Source organism: Sorex fumeus, unplaced genomic scaffold (genome assembly GCF_029834395.1).
Source record: "Sorex fumeus unplaced genomic scaffold, SorFum_2.1 ptg000081l, whole genome shotgun sequence".
Lineage (NCBI taxonomy): Eukaryota > Metazoa > Chordata > Mammalia > Eulipotyphla > Soricidae > Sorex > Sorex fumeus.
In genome coordinates this window covers 2,592,105-2,615,905 of record NW_026606138.1, presented here as the reverse complement: position 1 = coordinate 2,615,905, position 23,801 = coordinate 2,592,105, and the positions used below count along the sequence as shown (strand labels likewise).

Here is a 23,801-nt window from a genome sequence, read left to right as displayed (position 1 = left end):
TATGTGGAATTTGCTTTTTTTACATAACACTGCTATAATCAGGAGATGGAAGGAGGGAGCACCAAAGAAAAAAAAATTTGCAAAAATATTAGAATACACATATAAAGTCATAAATTTTTATCTCTACTTATCTGTATTTTCCCTCACATGGTCACCCGGTCACAGTCCTCCCATTGTTCATCGATTTTCTCGAGCGAGCCCAGTAACGTCTCCATCATGAGACTTGTTGTTACTGTGTTTGGCATATTGAATACGTCATGGTAGCTTGCCAGGCTCTCTGAGAGGGACAGAGGAATTGAATCCGGCTCGGCCGGGCCGACTGTGTGCAAGGCAAACGCCCTACCACTGTGCTATTGCTCCAGCCCGTATTTTCCCTAAGAAAACTTTTTTAGGAATTATTAAATTTAGGCCTTCCTCTTCAAACGTTTTCCAAACATTAAGTAGTATCAAAGGGGCCAGAATTATAGTACAGCAGGTAGGGGTTTGCCTTGTACATGCCCAACCTGGGTCCAATCCCTGGCATCCCATATGGTTCCCCAACAACACCAGGAGTAATTCCTGAGCATCACTGGGGGTGACCCAAAAAGCAAAAAACAAACAAAAAAATAGCATCAAGATAAAATACTTCCTTCTGATTCTGTTTTACTTAGAATTTCAAACTATGCCCTTTACATAAAGTTTACTGGAATACAGTTATGTTTATTCATCTGCTTATGGCAGTTTTTTTTTTTTTGCCACAACAGTGTAAGTTATGACAGATCATTTATTAACCTTAAAATATTTTGATAGTAAGCCTGAAATATCTGACAGTAAATATTTGATTTCTACAGAGGAGAGCAAGGGAAAAACCCCTTAAAAAAATCATTATTCATAACCTGCTCTGGTAGCTTCTAAAGCCTCTAGAACTTACAATACAGCAAATGAAGGCAGTAACTCTAGGACTCTACGTAAGTTACTGACAAAGTGAAGGCTGAAAAATGAACCCTCAAACAGTATTTCTCACCCTTTTTCTGTCGTGGCACCCTTCAAGTGTTGCTTCCTTCCTATACGCCTCCCATCATTCATTAGCCCGTATTCTCATGCTGTGCACCCCTCCCATTATTTGTGGAATTTTCACCTGTGGACCCTGCGGATCATCCTGGGCGCCCAAATGGGCCAGATGAACCCATATTAAAAAACACTGCACTTCACAGTTGGATGAGGCTCGCTGATCCCATGCACCCCCAAAAGAAACACTAGTGTTTCTCAAAGTGGGAGATACCACCCCTTGGGGGCACTGAAAGGAAGGCGGGAGGAAGGGGAGCGTAGCCTCGAGCATAATGTGTAGGGGTGGGGTGGGGGAGAGGCAGGCCCAGGTGCTTTCAATACTCTTAAGGTAGAGTAGTAGGGTGGGGTGGAGGCACCACTCTGACTTGTTTCTCTGAAAAAGGGGTGGTAGTATGAGAACCTCTAAAGCCTCTTTCTTACTCAACAAAAATGTAAAAAGTATACTGTTTTACATCTACTCTAGACCATCATTTAAATCATTTAAAACTCAACTCTCTGGAAAAAACCACTTAGATTGTCTGAGAATAATTCATCTCACAGTATGAAATGCTGAAATAAACAATACAGTAAAAGAAAGCAGAGTAAGTTACCACAGAGGAAGACACTCTTCCTGTAATACAGTAAGGAATGTGTCACTTTACATCTTCATTTTTATTAAGTTTCATTGCCCTCTTAACATTTCTGTAAAAAGGGTATTGAAGTATTTTTAAATTCTGTCTAAATGTATTCTACAAAAGTATGTGTACTCTTCCCATTAAACTTGATTCCTTGACAAACCAAGAATTATACAAACTTACCGAAACAGATCCAAGTTACTATATTTCTCAAACCCAGGTTTAAAGAAGGATGCAATAAATTTCCGCAAAAATGGAAGAAGACTATCTCCTTGATTCTATTTTGAAAAGAGGGAAGGGGGAGATACATTAGAGCTTTCAAAGAAGGTAAAGCCTTTTTAAAAATTCACTTAAAGTTTCTTGAACAGCTAGGGGTAGAGAAAACTTTTACAATCTGATATCCAAATTAAACTCAACTAACCACTTAACCACTTAATATCCAATGAAGCACAGGATGAAGTTTCATCCACCAAGTACCTAGTAAGCTTCTATATTACATATTTAACAGTGTGATAGATGTTGGAACGCCATATTGGAACAAGATATTGTCCCTGCTCTCAAGTAGTACTTAGCATAGTAGCACTGTAGCACTATCCTCCCGTTGTTCATTGATTTGCTCGAGCGGGCCCAGTAACGTCTCCATTGGAGACTTTGTTGTTACCGTGTTTTGGCATATCGAATATGCCACGGGGAGCTTTCCAGGCTCTGCCGTGCAGGCGGGACACTCTCAGTAGCTTGCCAGGCTAATATTGACACAATTAAAGGCAATCTAGGTAAGTCCAATGGTAGAACTATGCACAAAGCATAACAGACTGAAAGGACAAAAGAACCATGAAAACTTACTGGAGCAGCTGACACCTTAAGTATCTTAAAGGATGAATATGGAAACGTAAAACACAAAAAAAATGTAAGAATGAGTCCTTTTTATTTTACCTGCAAGATGAAGTATTTGCATGTATGATAAAAAACCTCTGCATTCTGAGGATTTTTTTCAAATGCAGCAAGCCACACTGCCCTGGCTTTATCAGGCTGATTTGTTTGCAAATATAAAGCAACAAGGGCTTCCAACAACTGGCAGTTCATGGGACATGATTCCAATAAACATTTACAAAGCTCCACTGCAGCCTCATACCTTAACAAGGGGAAAAACAAATCTCAATATGTGAGAAGATTTTTTAACAGAAGGTTAACCATTTGGCAATTAACTTTTACCTCTCTAGAAGCTGGTGCAGAGCAATCATGTTTGTATAAAGTGGAACACAGACCTCTATTCTTTCCTCAATAGTAACACTCTCATCTGTGCAAGCTTTTACTGCATCTATTTAATAAATCACAAAAGGATGAATGAAACAGAGTATTATTCAAATGAGTTAAACTCCAGAACATAAGAAAGATATCCCTTTACTCTGACCATTATCTTATGTTGACTGAACTTCATTAGTTATTCACACATATTTAGATACCTCCAAACTCCTAAAATTAAATCCTATAAATCATAGATCCTAGTATTTTCTCTAAGCACAGGCTATACACTGAAACAGTCTTATGGCTTTTTATATACTTAATAGTTATGTCAAACATATTTTACCTTGAAACTAGAAGATAGAAGATTTATAACTTATGAGTTCCTCAGCTGACGACACACTATTTGGAATATAGCAGCATAATCAAACTTACTAATAAGATTATACTTACTTGAAAACTTGTAATACTTTGTCTTCATCTTAACAAATGTCTTAAAAAAAACTGATTCTAATTTAATTAACTCACTTAATAAATGTAATATAATAATTACATACTTAGCAGGTATCATTTGCCAAAAGCAGAACACAAATTATAGAATGATGTATAGTTACCATCTTTCATAAACATCAATACTCATACTCATTTTTATCTAATTAAATCCTTCGCTTTCAAACTTAAACATAAAACAGTATGAAACTACAATTTGTGGTAGATAAAAATTTGTTCCCTGATTTGCGAAGAATCCCAGACAATCATAATTATTTGACATACTACATAATTCACAAATATTTATACTTACCTTCAAACACTGCTAACAGCATGTCAGGATTAGTCTTTACATCTTGAACTGCCTGCCATGGCATTACAAACGGTTCTGTGTTAACAATTCTTGAAGGATTGGCATTAGATGGATCATAAAATTTTGCAGGGAGAATGTTGAATTCAATTAGATGTATGTAGGCCAGCCACGCCAGACAACGATCACTTGTTTTAAGGTACTCCGCTACTATTCCATCATTAGCCAATTTCAATGCATTCTAGGTTAAAAAAAAAAAAATCCTAAGTATTCTGAATAATAATGGCTATTCCTAACAAGAATCAAATGCAAAGGCAGAAGCATATAATGTTTTCATTTATTTGAAATGGCTCTTTCAGTATCTGCAACAAAACTGATAGTAATCTTTCTAATTTAAAAAAGGTTCAATCTTATAAAATAAATAATTTTAACATAACAATTAAGTTACTCATACATCTTAAGTGCCTTGATAGTTAAAATCCAGTGAGATATAGATAAAATGAAAATAAAACTACATCAATATAGAAGATTTTCACTATGGGATATTTTTCTTTAAAGTTTTAATTTTGAGGTATAACTTGGCAGATAAAATACATTATTTTAATTCGAACCTCATGAGCATTCCAACAATATCCCTAACTAAACAAATGAGAAAAGAATCAAAACTTAGTCAACATCACAGGTGATTATTATACATGAAACAAGATTTCAGAACCTGTACTCTTATCATTGAATAATGCTATTTATACATTTTGCTTTAGACCTTTCATAAAATCACAATAAAATGTAATTAAATCCTACAGTAAATGTTTACCTGTAAAATTGCAAGTGCACTCTGGCCTCTTCCGGTAAATATGTGCAGCTGAACTCTAAAGAGAAGAGCCTCTAACAACTGAAAGGACAGAATATCTGATGATTCCCGCTTGGCTGCTTCCATCAGAAATTCAACCATCCTCTCGCATACATAATCTTTTTCTTCAAAGGTGCTTTCTAGGTGTAGAAACTGCCCAAAGGGGTTCACATTATTAATCCTGCTTCATAAAAAATAAATTATAAAGCTACAAATCCTTTAAAGATTGTTCTATATTGAATCTTCAGTTTCTGTAAAAGGATAATTACAAAAATGTATAAACTCATCTAGCTTCCCCTTCTACCACAACTGTAAACAATCAGAAAATTAATATGAATTATCCTCAGAATTGCCACTGAAACAATAATTTCATCTCTTCCATCTATCTTTACCAGATTAATGCCAGCAAGACCACGACGCAGCTCTACAGACTCACGTGTTGGGACTAGGAATGTGGCACAGTGGCAGAGTACCCACCGTGCAGGTACCAGGCTATGAGTCTCTACCCCAGAACCCCCTGACACCAGGCATGATGCCAGTGGCTCAACCATTTGTAATCCTTTGTGCCATAACAAAATCTATGATGTCCAGGGCACTATAGCCAAGTACATACAGCCTCTAGCAAGCAAGACAAGTGGACAATATTTGTAATCAAAACAGAAAAACACACACACAAAAAAGGTAACCACAGAACTAGCTCAACAGGCTGGGCTACATGCATTATATGCAGGAGACTTACATTTAACTCTGTGCACTGCGTGGTTCTCTAAGAACTAAGCCATAAGTTGGCCAAAAACCACACATGCACACACCCACACACATCCTCCCTCAGCCCCCCAACACACACACGTGGAAGGAAATAAGATAAAAAAAAAAAAAAAAAACTTTTTTAAAAAAAGCTTCACATAATAGCCAATATCTGGAAAAAACCCGACTGCCCGAGAACAGATGACTGGTTAAAGAAACTTTGGTACATCTACACAATGGAATACTATGCAGCTGTCAGAAAAGATGAAGTCTTGAAATTTACATACAAGTGGTAGGTACTACATGGAAAGTATCAGGCTAAGTGAAATGAGACAGAAAGAGAGGGACAGAGAGAGAAAGACTGCATTCATCTGGGGAATATAAAATAACAAAATAGGAGACTAACATCCAAGATAACCGAGATAAGTACCAGGAGGTTCACTCTATGGCTTTAAAGGCCAGTCACACATGCTACGGGAAAAGGCAGCTCAGATAGAGAACACCAAATAAAGGGTGTTGGGAGCATCCTCCCAGGATTGGAGATGCATGCTGAAAGTAGACTATAGATCGAACATGATTGCCACTCAATACCTCTTTTGCAAACCACAGCACCCAAAAGGAGAGTGACAACAAAAGAGAATGCCCTGCCACAGGGGTGGGGTGGAATGGGGGTGGATGGGGGAGTGGGAGGGATATTGGGAGCATTGGAGGTGAAGAATGGGCACTGGTAGAGGGATGGGTACTCAATCGTTGTATAACTGAAACCCAAGCACAAAAATTTGTAAGTCTATAACTGTACCTCATGGTGTTTCACTAATAAAAACTGAAAAAAAAGAGCTTCATATATATGATTATATAAAATTTGTATTAGGCTAATGACTATATTTAGGAATTGAGAAATACAAAAGAATATAAATTTTAGAATCAAGAAATTGAAAAGCCTTTGAAGATCAAAGATAAAGAAAAAAATTGCATTTTTAATATTCAAACACATAAACTTTATGATGATCCATTAGCTTCAACCAGGTGAAAAATCATTAATAATGATTAATTATTTAGCCAAGGATGTAGAATGCAGAGTTTGAATATTTTCCCTATATACGAGAGACCCTGGGTGCAGGTGGGATTGGGGAAGGGAGGAATTCTCTAGCTACCTAGCTAAATCTATTCTCAGGAGGTAGCCTGGGAAGTTATTAAGGGATATTATGTTTCTGGTTTTTAGGACCATTTCCCAGCAATGCTTAGGGCATATGGGGTTCCAGGGATCAAGCCTGGGCCTCCAGCAGGCAAAGCGTGCGATCTAATCCTTTGAGCCGCATCTGTTCTGAATTTCAATGAGCAAATAAACAACAAACCTAATAGGAACAGGTGTATCTGAAAGCTTATCTGAATCTAATGGTTTCTAAGAAAGTTCTAAGTTCTTTATCTAAGTTTCTAAGTTCTTCATTTTTTTTCTTTTTGGGTCACACCGGGCGATGCACAGAGGTTACTCCTGGCTCTGCACTCAGGATTACTCTGGCATATGGGATGCTGGGAATTGAACCCGAGATGGCCGCGTGCAAGGCAAACGCCCTAACCCGCTGTGCTATCGCTCCAGCCCCATGAGAGAAGTTCTTACTGTTAATGATCATTTATTTTACAAGTCGATCTACTAATTTTAGTTTAAGCCTGGATAGGAAATATCCCACACTCAGGTGAAGAAACCATTTTTCCCCACAAAATTTTGTATTTTAACAGTTTCTAAATTAGGCCATTTCAATATTGGGAGTGACCCAAATAAAAAAAAAAATCCACCCAAAATGCTCTCTTCAATATTTACTCTAAATTAACCCTGACCCAAAGAATATATTTTGGGGGCTGGAGCAATAGCACAGCGGGTAGGGCATTTGCCTTGCACGCAGCCAACCCAGGTTTGATTCCCAGCATCCAATATGGTCCAGAGCACTGCCAGGGGTAATTCCTGAGTGCAGAGCCCGGAGTAACCCCTGTGCATCGCCAGGTCTGAACCCCCCCCCCAAAAAAAAGACTAAATTTTGAAATTACTAAACACCCTTTCTGTGACTCTATGTGACTGTGTTGTGTGTGTGTGTGTGTGTGTTTGGTGTGGGGTGCGGAGGTTTACAGGGGATCTCCTACTGAGTCACATCTCAAGTTACTAAACCCTTTAAAGTTACTACAACTACATGCAGATAAATCATATGATTAAAACTACAACGATGGAGAGAAGTGGACAATCAGGTGGAGAGTTATTATTTTGGAATGTGGATGCATGAAACCCCATCATGAATAGTAGTAAATCACAGTACTTCAAATAAATAAAACTCCCCTACTGATGAAAAAATAGTAATACATCAACATTTTAAATGATCTAAAGAATTAAGAACAGAGGGATATAGTTACTCTTTTCTACTCACCGTCCAAAAACTTTGATAATCAGGAGCATATTCAACAGCTGTTTCGCACATTTCCTGCACTTCCTCCTTGGTTCCTCTCTTCGAGAATAATCTGAGGTAATGACACCAAATTTCTGGATTGTCTTTGTTGTTTTCTAGAGCTCGAGCCAGAACATTTAAAGCAGAATCCAAGGATTCTGAACACAGCCTGTATGTTTAAAAAAAAAAAAAGCAGGAGCATCTTTTAAAAAATGGTTTAAAATATTTTTAAATCATCTCATTTTCCATTATTTAATGTCATTTACTCTTGGATCCTCTGAAGAAGTTTAAATCACCGATAAACAACAGATGATAGATTTGAGATTTTTAATCATGTGTCTCCCCCCGCCCCGAAATGATCCTTGATTCCCACAGACCCAACAATATCTTTTTAAATAGATGTTCAATGAGCATTTATCAGATAAAAACACAGTGCTATAAAACTCTAGATTATGAAACAAAAGTTCAAATGTGCTTTATGTCCATAGCCAGCAATACCCTTTATGATTTACAGTGGTTCAGGAATTGGAAAAGTTAAACAACTCACTTTCAAGGCCAGCTATTGCCAGCACTAAATATCAAAGCATTCAATACAATAGTTCTTTTCAACAGTCAAGGGCTTGCTATCTCTTAGAGAAGATAATTGTCTCATGATTCTATTCATAAAATAATGTACAGTTCTTTTGGCTCTCACTCAATAAGTGAGTCAGAAAAGAAAACACTGTTACTTATTCCATTAACATGGAAATAACACACAAAGAAAATTAAGTAACACGATACTCAAACATGTGAGGCATATACCATTTTGCTCTGGTGCCTTACTTTAAAATCTTCAGACATTCATTCAGTTTCTCATATAAAAACAAAAACGTTCTGAATTATTGTAACTTCAATAATAAAAATAAAACGTTGCTACTGATTTCTTACTTTCAAAAGGTAGGAACCAGGATATTCATATACAAAGGAGCTGCTTATTGTGATATAAACTACAGTTTGTATTATTTGAATATGTAATACCACAGAAAAGCTCAATTCTTTAGGATTTAGTTGGTAGATAAGTCTTCAAAATAACATAAAATTTAACCTGTTTTGTCACTTTAAGATACTTTTGAGATATTTACTCAACTTTTAAGAAATTATCTATAATCCGAATACCACTGTGAATTTATCATTTTTTACTAATCCTTTGAAAGTCCACTGAAATGGAAAAAAAAAACTTAGCTAACTTATTACCCAAAACTATGACATGAACAAAACTCAAGATCTAAAACTTTTTCTAATAGCTTTTACCAATAAAATTCTTTTTACTTTGTAAAAAAGAAAACAAAGGCTTCACTAATACTAAGAAGAAAACCACAAACAAAACAACATAGATATAGATAGTAACATTAATAAGCAACAATTTACATAGGTTTGAAGTGGACCTACCCCTCCTTCTGATTCAAATACTTGTATGCAAGCTTGAGCCACAGTTGTACGTGAGAAGGATTTTCAAGCACACTTGCTTCTAAATTAGCAATGTCATCTGTTTCATTTGTAAAATATCTGACATCATCTGGAGTGACAACAGTATCCAAAGCTGGTACATGTATTTGGTTCTCTGGCTGAAAGGCTGTAAGGGAAAAGTCACATTAGCTTTATACTTTCTCTAATTTACATACAGGCCCAATAAACAACTGGCATCATCTTTAAAAGAATCCTTAAATTCTAATGGCATGAAGTAAAGTTCACAGTAGAGCAATCATATAATTTATTATTCAACCATGAATGACACTTCTATGAGTGAAAGAGTATGCCATTAAAAATTATACCAGAACAAGTACAAACAAGGACTCTGCTAGACAAACCGCAAGTATGATCTTCCTACTTTTTTTTTTCTTTTTGGGTCACACCGGGCGATGCACAGGGGTTACTCCTGGCACATGCAATCAGGAACTATTCCTGGTGGTGCTCGGGGGACCATATGGGATGCTGGGAATTGAACCCGGGTCAGTCATGTGCAAGGCAAATGTCCTATCCGCTGTGCTATTGATTCAGCCTCTGATCTTCCTATTTTAAGGGTAAGAGACGTCACCTGTAATAAAGGTTCCATAAATTCTAAGAGAACATTACAATTAATGAACATGATTTAATTCATTAAATCTGAATTGAGAAAAAGTGTTTCATCAATATAATCACCAGAAAATACACCAATTGTATATCTGCTAATTCCATATACGGCAAACAATTATATTATGTAAGGTAAGGTAAAGGCCCTCCCGCTGTTCATTAATTTGGTCGAGCGAGCCCAGTAACGTCTCCATTGGAGACTTTGTTGTTACTGTGTCTGGCATATTATGTAAACTGAAGTTAAAATGCAAACTGTGCATGAAGATTCACTCTTTACCATTATTTTGTTCGTTAATACTTCCTGTGAGCCTAATTTATGGCAGAAAAGAGACTCAAAGATGAATAAAAATAAAACACCTACCTACCCACAAGGATACAAGCCAGATAATGACCATCTTTGATTGCTCCTCTTTCCTCACCGAATATTTAGCAATATTTGTTTTTAGAGTCATGCCCAGCAGTGCTCAGGAGTTACTCCTGGCTCTGCACTTGGGAGATTATATGCAGGTTGGGGATCAAACTATGGCCTCCGACAATAATGTGAGCATTCTAGCCCATTAAACTAGCTCTCTAGCCCCTGCTTAGAAATATTTAAATCATCACATTTATTAAAGAGTGATCCTGCATTTATTGGGCAGAGACCATGTAAAATGTCCTGCAACGTTAGGGCAGTCATATAAAATAAACACTATTTCCTTAAATACCAAATGGCATCGTATTTTAAAAAATAGAAAAAAGAGCTGAAGGTGGCAAGGTGCTTGCCTCGCACACAGCTGATCTGGGTTTGATCCAGGCATCCCATTTGGTTCCCTGAGTACCTCCAGAAATGATATCTGAGGAATGCAGAACCAGGAATAAGCCCTGAGCATTGTTGAGTGCATCCCAGAAAGAAAATAGTAACAACAAAAAAAGAAAACCAACTAAGTTAGCTAGAAAATGAAAGGGATTACTGAAGAGTTACTCAAGAATGGGGCTGGAGCAATGGTACAGCAGTTATTGCAAACAGCAGAGCCAGGTTCGATCTCTGGCACCTGATACGGTTGCCTGAGTCCACCAGAAGTGAAACCTGAGTGCAGAGCCAGGAGTAAGCCCCAAGCAATGTCAGGGTAGCCCAATGACAAACAAACAAACAAAAAAGTTACTCAAAGATGGAACATCACAATTTGATTCTGGATCTTGTTATTTTCTTTTACCGTATTTTATTGGTCCTGTAGACTGTTCCTCATCACTACTGAAGTTATTTTCTGAAACAGGTTTTCTCCAAAACTTTGGTTTCCACTTTCTTTTATCTTTGTAGGTTGTAAATGGAGGTGCTAAAATAAACAGGGTAGGACTGTTAGTTGATATGATTATCTTCTACAGAATCGAAGAATACCCAAACAAATAATACTTAAAAAGAATTACATTTAGAAGCTCAGGGATAGCTTAGTGGGTAGAGTAAAAATGCCTTAGAAGAGTAAAGACAGCAATCCATATGGTTCCCCAAGTACCTCCAGGAGTAATTTCTGAGTGCAAGAGCCAGGAGTAACCCCTCAGCATTGCCAGGTGTAACCCAAAAACTTTTGGTTAAAAAAATAAAACCAAGAAGTGTAAGGCCAAGTAAGCTGTGAGTGCAATCTATGGCACTGCCCCATGATGCCTAAGTGTAATCCTATCAGCTGAGATTTTGGGAATTCCAGTGCCATAATGGTGTGCCGTCTCTAGCACACTATAACTGTGTACCATAACCAAGTTTATCTGACCACCACAGTCACTGAAAAGCATTACAAGCAAATGAATCTAAACCCCATCACTGCAACAACTACCAAGGAAAGGGAACAGAGAAATTAAAACTTAAAGAAAAAAAACTACAAAAACTCCATTTATTCTACATGGTAGCCAGAAATTACACATTTTTTAAAAAACATGATGCCAAACATTTGCTATCATAAACAAAAAAGTCTGAGCACACCTGTGAATTAGTGAGAGAGAGAGAGACAGACAGAGACAGAGACAAAGATACTTACTATGTCCTTTACTTTCATTGATATTGCTAACAAGAAGAACAGCCATCTGGTCCATAGACATTCGATCTTTGTTTACACCAAAAAGTTTCTCAACATATTTTTCTGAAATTAGAGAAACAAGTATTCACTAAAAATATATAAAAGCAAGAATTACAGAGAGGAGACTATAAATCACGGAAGTGAAGACTAGTTTAAGAAGGAAAGTGGATGGTACTGGACAAAAGCACTACAATCTTTTCTTACTGGGTAAAGCCTACATCTTGCACTCAAATGAGGTTGGAAAAATTTTTTCTGAAACAAACTAAACAGTCAAGTGAACAGTCAAGTCCTACACAGGAAATGGATAGATTTAGTGACTTTATAATTATCTGAACTATGTTAACTTTATCTGGATTGTGGTAAGTTTAGTAAACACAAGTAACTTATTTATGAAAGATGTACAGTTTATAGTTTACTATTAGACAAAATCTGGAATAAAAATAACTTATTCACTATGTTTGATAGTAATCTGTGTACCATAGTATATGAAGTTATTCTTATTTAGTTGCATAATTTGAAGTCACTTTTTTTTTTTTAACTTTTTGGGTCACACCTGGCAATGCACAGGAGTTACTCCTGGCTCTGCACTCAGGAATTACTCCTGGCGGTGCTCGGGGAACCACATGGGATGCTGGGAATCAAACCCAGGTTGGCCACATACAAGGCAAACGCTCTACCTGCTGTGCTATCGCTCCAGTCCCTTGAAGTCACTCTTAACTTCCAACCCTACTTTACTTTGAAAACAATAAAAAACAAAATAAGAAGTAGATATTAAATTTATTTGTAAATAAACCAAATTATTTAGATTGAGTTCCAATCTAACCTTTCCTGCAATAACCAAATTTATCTATACTGTCCTACTGGTGAGAGACGAAAGTTGGTTTGAGCACTTGCAAATGTGGCTAGTGTAATGGGGAAGAAATTTTAATTAAATCTAAATAGCAACATACTATTTACACTAAACAGGGTAGATTTAATAAAGTGTCAAAAGTGAAGGTACTGAATTACTATAGCTGTTTAAATATACCAACATCACCTAAAAGTAAAATTTTCAAATAGTCTAAATTCAAATTTTCACTTGGGGAAAAACAAGAGGTAGTTAAAAACCTGCTGCAGCAGCAATTTCTTCATCAGTGCTTGTCTCTGAACAACCAATCAAAGACAGATTATATGACAGAATGTCTTGGAATAGCTGTTTTCGGCTAAGCGTATAGTCATGTGTATGCTGCCTAAAATGAAATGACAACAAAAAAAAGAGACCATCATACACAGATCAAAAGCAACTAACCAAGACTAACTTATGATTTTTTCCTTTGAGGGAAAGAACTGGTACAGTGTTCTGTGGTTACTCCCAGCTGTATAACTGGAACCATACAGTACAGGATCAAATATGGGGTTCCACATGAAAAGCATCTGCTCCAGCACTTCCAGACATCACCCAACCTAAAACCTACTGTTAAACTACAAAATGTACACATAAACTACTCACCACTGACAATCATCATCGTTACATGTTCCTGTTAAATCAAAACGGCAGAAACACTGATCCGGTTCGATCATATTACTGTATGATACTGAGCTGAGTGGAAGTTTTTCCTTGGTTCTATAGTATGGACTAAATCTAAGGAGAAGAAAGACAGATACATTATGCTCCATATATCTGCTCCATCATCTTCAGATTTTTCATTTTCTTTCCCAATTATTTCTCACTCTGATATTTACCTAATTACTTAATACCAAAAGTAACAAGAGAAAACAGCCAAAACATCACTGTCACTGTCCTCCCGTTGTTCATCGATTTGCTCTAGCGGGCCCAGTAACATTGTGAGACTTGTTACTGTGTTTGGCATATCGAATAAGTCATGAGGAGCTTGCCAGGCTTTGCGTGCGGGCGAGATACTCTGTAGCTTGCCAGGCTCTCTGAGAGGGGCGGAGGAATCGAACTTGGGTCGGCCATGTTGGCTGCATGCAAGGCAAACGCCCTACCACTGTGCTATCACTCCAGCCCAGTCAAAACATCTAGTGATACAAAAAGCTATTTTTGGTTTTCCTTTTTTTCCTTTTTCTTCTGGGCCTCCAAAGTGTTCTGGGGCCCAGTGTTGCCAGGAGTGCCTGGCAACACTCAACCCAACGTGCAAGCCAGACTGTTCAATGTTCAGGCCATCTTGCTTGGGCTCAGAAGTACTGGGAGTCACCAGGGTTACCACCAAGCGGTGCTGGGAAGGCAGGATAACCCATGTAACGCTGTGGCTTAGACACAGGGCTTCTGCATGCTATGCATGTGCTTCAGCACTCTAAGCTAATTCCTTAGTCCAGAAAAGTACTTTTATACCCCAGACACAGAGGATCTGAAATAGGGGCCAAAGAGAATTAAGTATTCAGTGAGTAGCGCATTTGCCTTGAACAGCTGGAATTAGCCCTAAGTGAGTACACTTCCAGGTAGAGGCCAAAAGCAAAACAAAATAGAACAGAAATATCTGAAATGAAAAACAAAAGAAAAAAATTGTATTTGAAAGTGGCATTTTGTCAATGTTAAAATGCTACATAATATTAATATTTCTTATGATTAGTAGCCAATACAAAAATAAATAAAGCAAAGGAAAAAGTCTATATTTCCTGGTAGGAGCTTAATAATTAAATCATACACAAATATTTAAGTCTCACAACTTCTAGAAACCTAAAACAACACAAAGACCACCAACAAAGTTAATTATCTGTGAAAATCTAAATTCATTTTTGAAAGCTGGCCAATGCATTTCTTGGACTGAGTAAGAGGGTGAAAGAAAAAGAAAACAAGACCAGGTTGGGGAGACAGTCCCAAGGGCCAGAGGGAGGACATGCTTTACATGGGGGGAGCCCCTAGTTACATTTCCAGCACAGTATAGTCCCCTCAATGCAGCCAAGTGACCCCGAGCACCAAGACAAGTGTAACACAAAACACAAAACAAACCAAAATTAAAAAACAGAAAGATTCATAGGACTCCAGTATTCTTGGGCTGGAGAGATAACAGAGCAGATAGGGTGCCTGCCTTGTACACAGTTGACTGGGGTTCAATTCCTGGCATCCCATATGGTCTCACAGCCAGCCAGGAGAGATCCCTGAGCACAGAGCCAAGGGAAGCTACCGAGAGTATCTCGCCCTAAGCACTTCTGGCTGTGACCCAAATACAAAAATAAAAACAAACTCCAGTACCCTTCCAAACAATCTTGATAGTAATGCAGAACACTCTACAATTCCAACAGCCAGAAATTAAAATTACAATCAGTAAACCCAAATATGAGCTATAAAGCTTTCTTTTATGCCTTAATTCTGATAAGACTATAGACACCATTCCCTAGAAGAAGAGTCACTGTCACTGTTCTCCCGTTGTTCATCAATTTGCTTGAGCGGGCCCAGTAATGTCTACACTGTGACACTTGTTACTGTATTTGGCATATCGAATATGTCACGGGTAGCTTGCCAGGCTTTGCCGTGAGGGCGAGATACTCTCGGTAGCTTGCCGGGCTCTCCGAGAGGGGGGCAGGAATCAAACTCAGGTTGGCCATGTTGGCTGCATGCAAGGCAAACACCCTACCCGCTGTGCTATAGCTCCAGCCCCCCTAGAAGAACACGTTTAATTTTCATTTACCACAAGGCAATGCTATTCATTACCATCAAATATTTAAGGTTAAAATATTATTAAAAACAATGACTATTCATGAAATTCAAGGTTATAGACTTTTCCTCCTTGCAGTGCTAGAAACTGAACCAGGCTGTATGCATGCCGACAGACGAGCACAGCTGTGAGCCATTCCCAGCCCCAAGTTTATCGAATTTTTAATACCTGTAGGACCTGAAAACTAGAAGAGGACTATGGTAGGGTCTAAATGGACAGGGCTTCACTTCTGTTGTTTTACTCTGTGCTGTGACAAAATCCACATCCACAGAAATCTCCTGCGAAATGAAAAAATAATTTCCTAAGAAACACGGGCAAAGGTGAATTTCAACTTTTAAAAAATAGTATGAAAAGCTCAGTTACCTGACCATGCAAAATATTTTCTGTACTGCCTGTGGTACTTTTTAAAATCAGTTGTTTTAAGCTATCAGCTTTTAAATATAAATTTTGCAATTCCCCAATTTTTAGCCCTAGAAAAAGTTCTGGCTTTTCTACAGTGTTCTTAGTAGGTTTGTTTAAGCATTCTTTGTTAGGTGTATCGGTATGCTTAAGATTAGGTTTAGTAAAAGAATTGGACTCTATAAAAGATCTTCTTCGTTCTCTGTTTGAACCAGATGAAATTTCATCATCAACATCATTTTCTTCTGTATCTAGAGTTAATTTATCCTGTGTCAGATCATGAAGTGAGGGCTGAGGCAAAGAAAATTCAGGTTCTTCTTCTACAACTGGGGCAATATTTTGTTGTTCTTTTGCTTTGAGAGCTCGAGCTTCTTTTAATTTTTGTATTTTCAGAGCATATTCATATTCTAGCTTTTGTAATCGTCTTTTTTCCATAGCAATTAGCTCTGCTGAATGTTTTCTTGGACTTGATAATGGAGAACTGTCTAGTCTCATCATTTTGTTTGGCTGGAGAAAAAAAAGAACATAATTCAAAGTAATTTTATGTACAGTTTTTGGTGAGATAAGAGAGTTTTACAAATGTAAAGTTTAGCCATTCTAGATCTTCCAAAAAACAAAGAAAAAACTATTCAAAAAAACAAGCTTCCCCAAAATGTGGCTGTCACTGAAAAAATAGCCTTAATGTTATTCTTCTTTAATATGGAAGAGTCTGAACAATTTCATACATCTTAACCCATGAAGAATTAGAAGAACCTTCCACTTGCAAAAACAAAGTATTTCTACAAACAACTTACTCCAAGGCGATCCTGTTCCAGTTTACGTTTTCCTATTTCTTTACTAGCCACTGCTTTTGCCCGAGCAAGCTCTTCTCCATACTTAAGAGTCAAAGCTTTCTTAACTGTAACACGCTGTTGAACTCTGTGAATCTGAAAAGATAGGATAATTTCAGAAAAATCCTGAAAATATAAATAAAAATCTTAGATCTTCTTCCTTCACACTTCTACATTATTTATTTTGGGGGAGCCACACCCAGTAACGTTCAGGGCTTACTCTTGGCTCAGAGATCATCCCTGGAGGGACTAGGGGGATGTCTGGAAGTCTGGGATCAAACATGGGTTGGATAAGTGCAAAACAAGCACCTTCCCACCGTGCTATTTCTCTGCTATTTCTCTACCCCCTGAAGTCTAATTCTTAAACTATATTTAAGAGAAACAGCTGTAAGTAATTCACCCAAAAATTAAAATATACCAACAAGTGTATTAATGAAAAAAAATAAGGCATACATATCTTGATAGCATTAGAATATTTTTAAAAATAGACCCTAAAATGAATAGTGAAAATAAGAAAGCAGCATTTTAATTTAATTACTTGTTCTTGAAGCTTTTTCAAAAACATTCTATTGACAGTGAGAATTTTCTCTGTTGCTTGAAGCTGTTCTGTAAGTTTTGTAATCTTCGTTTCGGCATTTCGAACAGATTCTCTCTTCTTAGCTTCCTGTTGTATTAGATTCTTTAAAACAGATTCATCTTTCATCAAGAGAATTCTAATTGGAAAACAAATTTCTAATTAATATATGTCTAAACTAGCATATTACATAATCAAAACTTATAAATAATGTATGTACAAAGTAGTTGCTCAGTTAAAATATATGAAGAGAATCAAAAAGAATGAAAATTTCTGTCTTTGTCAAACATTCATATATTCGAAGGTCACTGCTACACTATATAAAAGCAACTTGGTCTGATTTTATTTTTTTTAACAGGCTATATCCTATGGTGCTGGGACTGTACAAACCCTAAAAACAAATCCAGGGCACCGAAGATATAAGGCAAGAGTTCTAGTTCTTGAGGTCCCCAGAGCCCAAAAGGAGTGATCCCTGAGCTCAGAGCTAGGAGTAAGCACTGGACACTGCGTAAAAGGGATGGCTGAGCAATGAATGCTGAGTCGGCTGTCTACAAAGAAAAACCCCTAACCACTATACTATATCTGTATATACTGTATATACTATATCTGGTCAGCTGCATGTAATAGCAGATGTACTATCTCTCTGGCCCAGTTTTTTTAAATGTTTTTGGAAATTATTTTATTCATCAAGATTTGGGGACACAAAATACTTTTATGATTGAACTTAATAGCTACACATTTTATTTCACAAAATGTATCAGATTTTTGGGGGGGTTGTGTTTCTTTGGTTTGGGGCCATACCAAGCCAGGGGTTACTCCTGACTCTGTACTCAGAGGTCCTCAGGGAACCTTACACTACCAGGGATAGAACCTAGATCGAACCTGCATGGCAAGTGCCCTACCTGCTGTACTCTCTCTCCAGGCCCAAACCAGGTTTTAAAGAAAAATTTTTACAAAGAAAGTTAGCTTCACAAATATTTTAAAGTACTATATAAGCCATGTATATAAATCAGAAGAGAAGAAATTGCCTTTGAAGACTTGACATTTTTACTTAAAAATTACTATTATTATTATTATTACTATTATTTTATAAAACTATAATCAAGTTGCATAGGGCCCAGGTCTCTGAGGCATATGTTAATGCAGGAAGAACAGTGGAATCAAAGAGATGTGCCCGGAGCCGGAGGTTCTTCGTCCTCTTAGCTATTTCTTCGACGTTCTTGAAAGCGTTCCAAGCCGCTCTCTTCCTCCTGCGCAGCTCGGGTGCCAGGTCATTTGTCATGTTGACCTCTCGACCTAGGTACACATAGCTGTTGCATTCGGAGATGGTCGTTCCATTGAGAGCGAATGGGGCGTCAGGAACGAGGCTGTTTCTCATAAACATTGTCTTCGTAAGATTCAGCTGTAGTCCTACCTTTCCACACGCACGGTCAAAGTCGGCCAGCATTTGTGCCGCTTGGCTGATGTTTGGTGTTATTAAAACAATGTCATCAGCAAAGCGGAGGTGGTGTAATTGCCGACCATCTATCTTCACTCCCATTCCTTCCCATTCCAGTCGTCGCATGATGTTCTCGAGGGTGGCACTGAAGAGTTTCGGTGAAATGGTATCACCCTGCCGAACCCCTCTCTTGACATCAACGATCACTTCTTTGTAGAATGGATCCTGGTAGTGAATCCGCAATACAGCTCACGGAGGATCTTGATGTATTGGGCTTGAATGCCCTGATTGGCTAGGGCTTCAATGACTGCTTCCGTCTCAACAGAATCAAAGGCCTTCTTTAAATCAATGAACGTTAAACAGAGCAGCATCTTGAACTCCCGAGAAACCTCAATGAGCTTGGTTATCGTGTGGATATGGTCAATGGTGCTGAATCCTTTGCGGAACCCGGCTTGCTCGCATGGTTGTCCTTCATCTAGTGTTCTGCCAATCCTATTTAGGATGACTCGAGTGAACAACTTGTAGATGACAGACAATAGGCAGATCGGGCGATAGTTGCCAATGTCATGGATGTCTCCCTTCAAGTTATTCAGGTCTCCCAAAGAAGAATAGAAAGAGCTATGCTTGGAATATCACGTTTCACTCAAATGAGAGAAAGAATCCGGAGTTCCGACATCCATCGACGATCAAGAATCAGGGACGCTGTCTCATTTGCCAAGGTGTCAAAAATCAGATGGGCTGGTCACGTAATGAGATTTAAAGACGACCGCTGGACTAGAGCTGTTACTGACTGGATTCCACGGGATGTCAAAAGACCGTGTGGCTGCCCACCTACCAGATGGTCAGACTTCTTCATCAAGATCATGAACGATCGGTTTGAGGCTCTTCATGTTCCCAGAGCGAACAGATGCCATTGGGCTACACTAGCACGGGACAGGGACAAATGGAGACGTTACTGGCGCCCGCTCGAGCAAATCGACGACTAACGGGAAGTTAAGTGATTAAGTGAATCAAGTTAATTCACTAATTTTAAAGTATAAAAGAAATGTGTAATGTATTTCTGAAATACACCACAAAAATACACTCTACTAATATTTGACCAATTAGATAAAAGCAATATTAAATAACTTACCTATGTTTTTTAAGTTTTGCTTCAGCATCTGTAACCTGCTTAGTAACCATTGCTATTCTGCCAATCCCATCAATTTCCACATCAGAACTTGCGGGAGATGATGAACTTGTCTTCAGCTGATCTGATTTAATTAAACGCTGTTTCTCTCGACTAAAATAATATAAAAATTAATCAGTGAAGAAACTGCAATTTAAAGCTATGCCACAGAATTTTTAAAAATATTGTCTTCTATTGCATAAGATAAAGTCTGAATTAAAGTGAATATGAAAACTAATATGCAGGACCTAAGCTGGCAAAATTAATAGTACTGCTCTCATTTTCTTAATATATCTCAATGCATCAATGTATTCAATCCTATACATATGTTCATTTTTGTTTGAGCTATAAAAACTAATTCTGGGGGCAGGGAGACAGTACAGCAGGTAAGGCACTTGCCTTACATACAACCAACCAAAGTTTAAACCACAGAGGGACCCCACGACCCCACCAGGAGTTCCTTGACCACAGAGCTAAGAATAAGCCCTGAATGCAACTGGTTATGAATGACCCCAAACTATTCCCCCTGAAAAACATTAACTCTGCCTAAGACTGAAACTTTACTCACTGCCAAAGGCTAATGAACTATATAGAAACCAAGGTATGTTTTTTAAATTCATATACCTGTATAGCTAATTACAAAAATAACTTACTTGGCAATCTCTTCCTTTAACAATCTATATTCAATTTTCTTTTCTTCAGGCAATGCTTCAGGTGTACGCATGGGATCATTTTCTTTCTCGGATTTCGGTGGTACTTTTGGTTTTGAAGCTTGCTAGAAAACACATGGAGCCAATCAAATCAGTATCTTTCAATAATCTAACACTGATTTATACCTTTACATTAGAGTTCAGTGCACATTTACATATTTCAAAATAACTGATAGCGTCCATCAATCTTTTCAATCTATATTTAAAATAACGCCCACTGTTAATCAACAAATCAGTTGTACGATTAACTAAGTAGTCAAGACCTACAATTTAAAAGTCATGGAACTACTTTGGCATCTATCCCCAAAACACAAATACGGGCTGGAGAGATAGTACGGGAGGTAAGGAGTTTGCCTTACATGAAGCCAATCTTGGTTCAAATATCCCGTAACACATATGGTCCCCTGCCACTTCTGAGCACAGAGCCAGGAATAGACCCTGAGCACTACCAGGCATGAACCAAAAACAAAACACACAAAAAACATTAAGACTTTAATTCAAAAAGATATGTGCACCCACATTTCCACTGTAGTGCTAAGCACAATAAACCACAATATGGAAGTCACCCAAATACCCAACAACAGATAAACAGATTTAAAAAAATAAAAAAGCTGTGGCACATAAACGCAATGGAATACTATACAGCTGTATAAGGAAATCCTGCAGATTATTGCAACAGATGAAACAGGAGGGCACTATGCTAAGGAAAATAAGTCAACAGGAGGACAAACAGCAGATGATCTCAATCATCTGTGGCATAAATAGAACAGGACAGACAGTAACAAATGATGACAAACTCCCGGCACTGGATTAAAAAACTGAGGTTACAAAACAGTGGGGATAGAAAATGGGAGAAAAGAAGCTAGTCGTGACATATGGGTAGCAGGGCAGCAGTAAAAAATCTTGGGCAGTCAGTTGATTGTGAAAGGCCAGAAATAAAACAGTAGTTACAGTGCTCGCTTGCATTTAGCTAGCTGCATTTAGATTCCTGGTGCCTGATGGTCCCCCAAGCATCACCAGAAACAGCCTTAGGGACCAGGAATTGCCAAAAGGGGTCTCCATGCTCTAAACACCACTTGGGGAGCCAGAGAGATAGTACAGTGGGTAGGATATTTGCCTTGCCGTGCATCAACCTAGGTTCGATCCTGGGCATCCCATATGGTCCCCCAAGCACTACAAGGAGTAATTTCTGAACGCAAACCCAGGAGTAAGCCCAGAGTATTGCAAGGTGTGACCCAAAAAGCAAAAGACAAAACATAAAACAAAAAACACTTGGGAAGTGATAAAAAAAAACAACCCTGATGCTACTGTAATCACAAACTCAAAGTACAGATAATTTAAAAATAGTGCTGGAGATAATAGAAGTTGAGATGCTTGCCTTACAGGCAGTGAATCCCATCCAATCCTCAGCACATTATCCAAGTACTAATTAATGATAGTGAGCCGTAAGCAGAGGTGGGCACAGCCCCCAGAACTGTCAGATGTGGCCCAAAATCAAAACAAGAATTTTAAGTAAACCAAAAAATAAGTATTTATTAAAATCACATATCTTTATTATCTAAATAACTTTTACTATAGGTATAGGAATAATAGTTATACTTAAAATATTTTAATAAAACTATTTTCTGGTAGCATAACAATATTAAACAAAAAATTTCATGAGTAAAAGAGACAGTAATTCCCTTAACTCCATCCCATTAACTCCCCCTTTAAATTAATTTTTATTAATTTTGATTTACCTCAGCAGTGCGTCTTGCTTCTTTAATCATGGACTCCAATCCACCAAAAACACTGTTTGTTGACTTGGAAGCCTCTCCCTCAGATTCACTGTCATCTGAATCATTCAACGTTACAACCACTGATTTATGTTTTGGAAGCTGCAAAGCAACATCTATTTGTAACTATTGAACATAAAGGTGTGTCTACTCTTTAACTGGCTGGACCTCAATTAACCACGTGCCCTTGAATAAGTCACCTTGTTTCTCTGAATTTTGTTCTGTAATAAGAAGTTCCAGGGACTGGAGCAATAGTACAGTAGGTGGGGTGCTTGCCTTACACACAGCCAACTTGGCTTCAATCCCTGGCACCCCAGATGGTCCCCCCAGCCCTGCCAGGTGTGATTCCTAAAAGCAGAGCCATAAGTAAGCCCTGAGCACCGCCAGGCATGGTCAAAATTCAAAATAATAGCAGATTCCAAGCAGAATCTTAGAGTACTATACCTAACTTTGTCCTACCTTCACTAACACTGATTTATATTTCAAAAACATAAACTTACTCTATTGTCTTTCTAGACAATACTGTTTGACTTTCCCTTTCTCCAACTTTACAAAAAGTTGGTTTACCTAAATAAAGCAAGATTGCAACTTGATTTTGCTCCATTCTTTGTACACCAAAGCCATTAGAAAATAAGAAACTGTCTTTTTTATCTCCTTAGTTAAAATTAAATTCTTTCATTACAGCAGGGTGATAAATTTTTTAAAATATTAGCTAAGTATATACAAAAACGGAAGAAATAAAAATATACAATTTACTTTGATTATAGAAAATTTAAATGGAATTACAGAGATAAAATTAAGGAAAGAACAAAGAAAAGTATGTCACCATAATGAAAATAAAGCTTCACCAAAAAATATCACTAAATCCCACCAAAATTTCAAGAAAAGATGTTCCCAGCTTAGATTATCAAATAGTATTATAAAAAGTAATTTCTACTTGCACATAAATCTATGTCTATATAAACAAACCAGGTAGTGGAAAACAAGACAACAAAACTTCAAACAAATATTTCACAGCAGTTTGAATAACCACAGGGATTAAATATTTCATCTGTACCGATATTACAGTTCGTGGCAGGCGAGGTCCTCTGTGAAACTTTGGATTCTGTATTCTAGGCTGAGATACTGTATTAATACTGACAATAGATAGATTGTTTCTTGGCACAGGCTGTGAATTGTTCAGAACTGGAGGTGAGGGTGGGTCACTGTTACTGGATGTTTCCTATGTAAGAGATACAAAACAAAATACAAATAAAAAATAGGAGACACAAAACAAGATACAAATATTTTCTTTTCTTTTAAAGAAAAGGAAATGCCTACCATATTTTAAAACAAATTAGTCCAGACTAATCCCTACTTTACTGAA

At 37.6% G+C, this 23,801-nt stretch overlaps 1 protein-coding gene across 1 annotated transcript in view; it reads right to left on the bottom strand.

The window, feature by feature from the left end:
- Positions 1-23,801, bottom strand: part of ZFC3H1 (zinc finger C3H1-type containing) — a 62,034-nt gene that overhangs the window by 8,906 nt on the left and 29,327 nt on the right. Inside the window, exons 10-28 of the mRNA XM_056130655.1 lie at positions 23,493-23,657; positions 22,400-22,537; positions 20,604-20,725; positions 19,915-20,064; positions 17,309-17,483; positions 16,735-16,866; positions 15,905-16,447; positions 15,710-15,819; positions 13,375-13,506; positions 12,993-13,114; positions 11,847-11,948; positions 11,034-11,153; positions 9,160-9,343; positions 7,714-7,900; positions 4,517-4,705; positions 3,706-3,943; positions 2,874-2,979; positions 2,595-2,793; positions 1,845-1,939 (exon numbers count right to left, since the gene is read on the bottom strand). Coding sequence (XP_055986630.1) covers positions 1,845-1,939; positions 2,595-2,793; positions 2,874-2,979; positions 3,706-3,943; positions 4,517-4,705; positions 7,714-7,900; positions 9,160-9,343; positions 11,034-11,153; positions 11,847-11,948; positions 12,993-13,114; positions 13,375-13,506; positions 15,710-15,819; positions 15,905-16,447; positions 16,735-16,866; positions 17,309-17,483; positions 19,915-20,064; positions 20,604-20,725; positions 22,400-22,537; positions 23,493-23,657 — 3,209 coding nt within the window. The remainder of the gene's footprint in view (positions 1-1,844; positions 1,940-2,594; positions 2,794-2,873; positions 2,980-3,705; positions 3,944-4,516; positions 4,706-7,713; positions 7,901-9,159; positions 9,344-11,033; positions 11,154-11,846; positions 11,949-12,992; positions 13,115-13,374; positions 13,507-15,709; positions 15,820-15,904; positions 16,448-16,734; positions 16,867-17,308; positions 17,484-19,914; positions 20,065-20,603; positions 20,726-22,399; positions 22,538-23,492; positions 23,658-23,801) is intronic.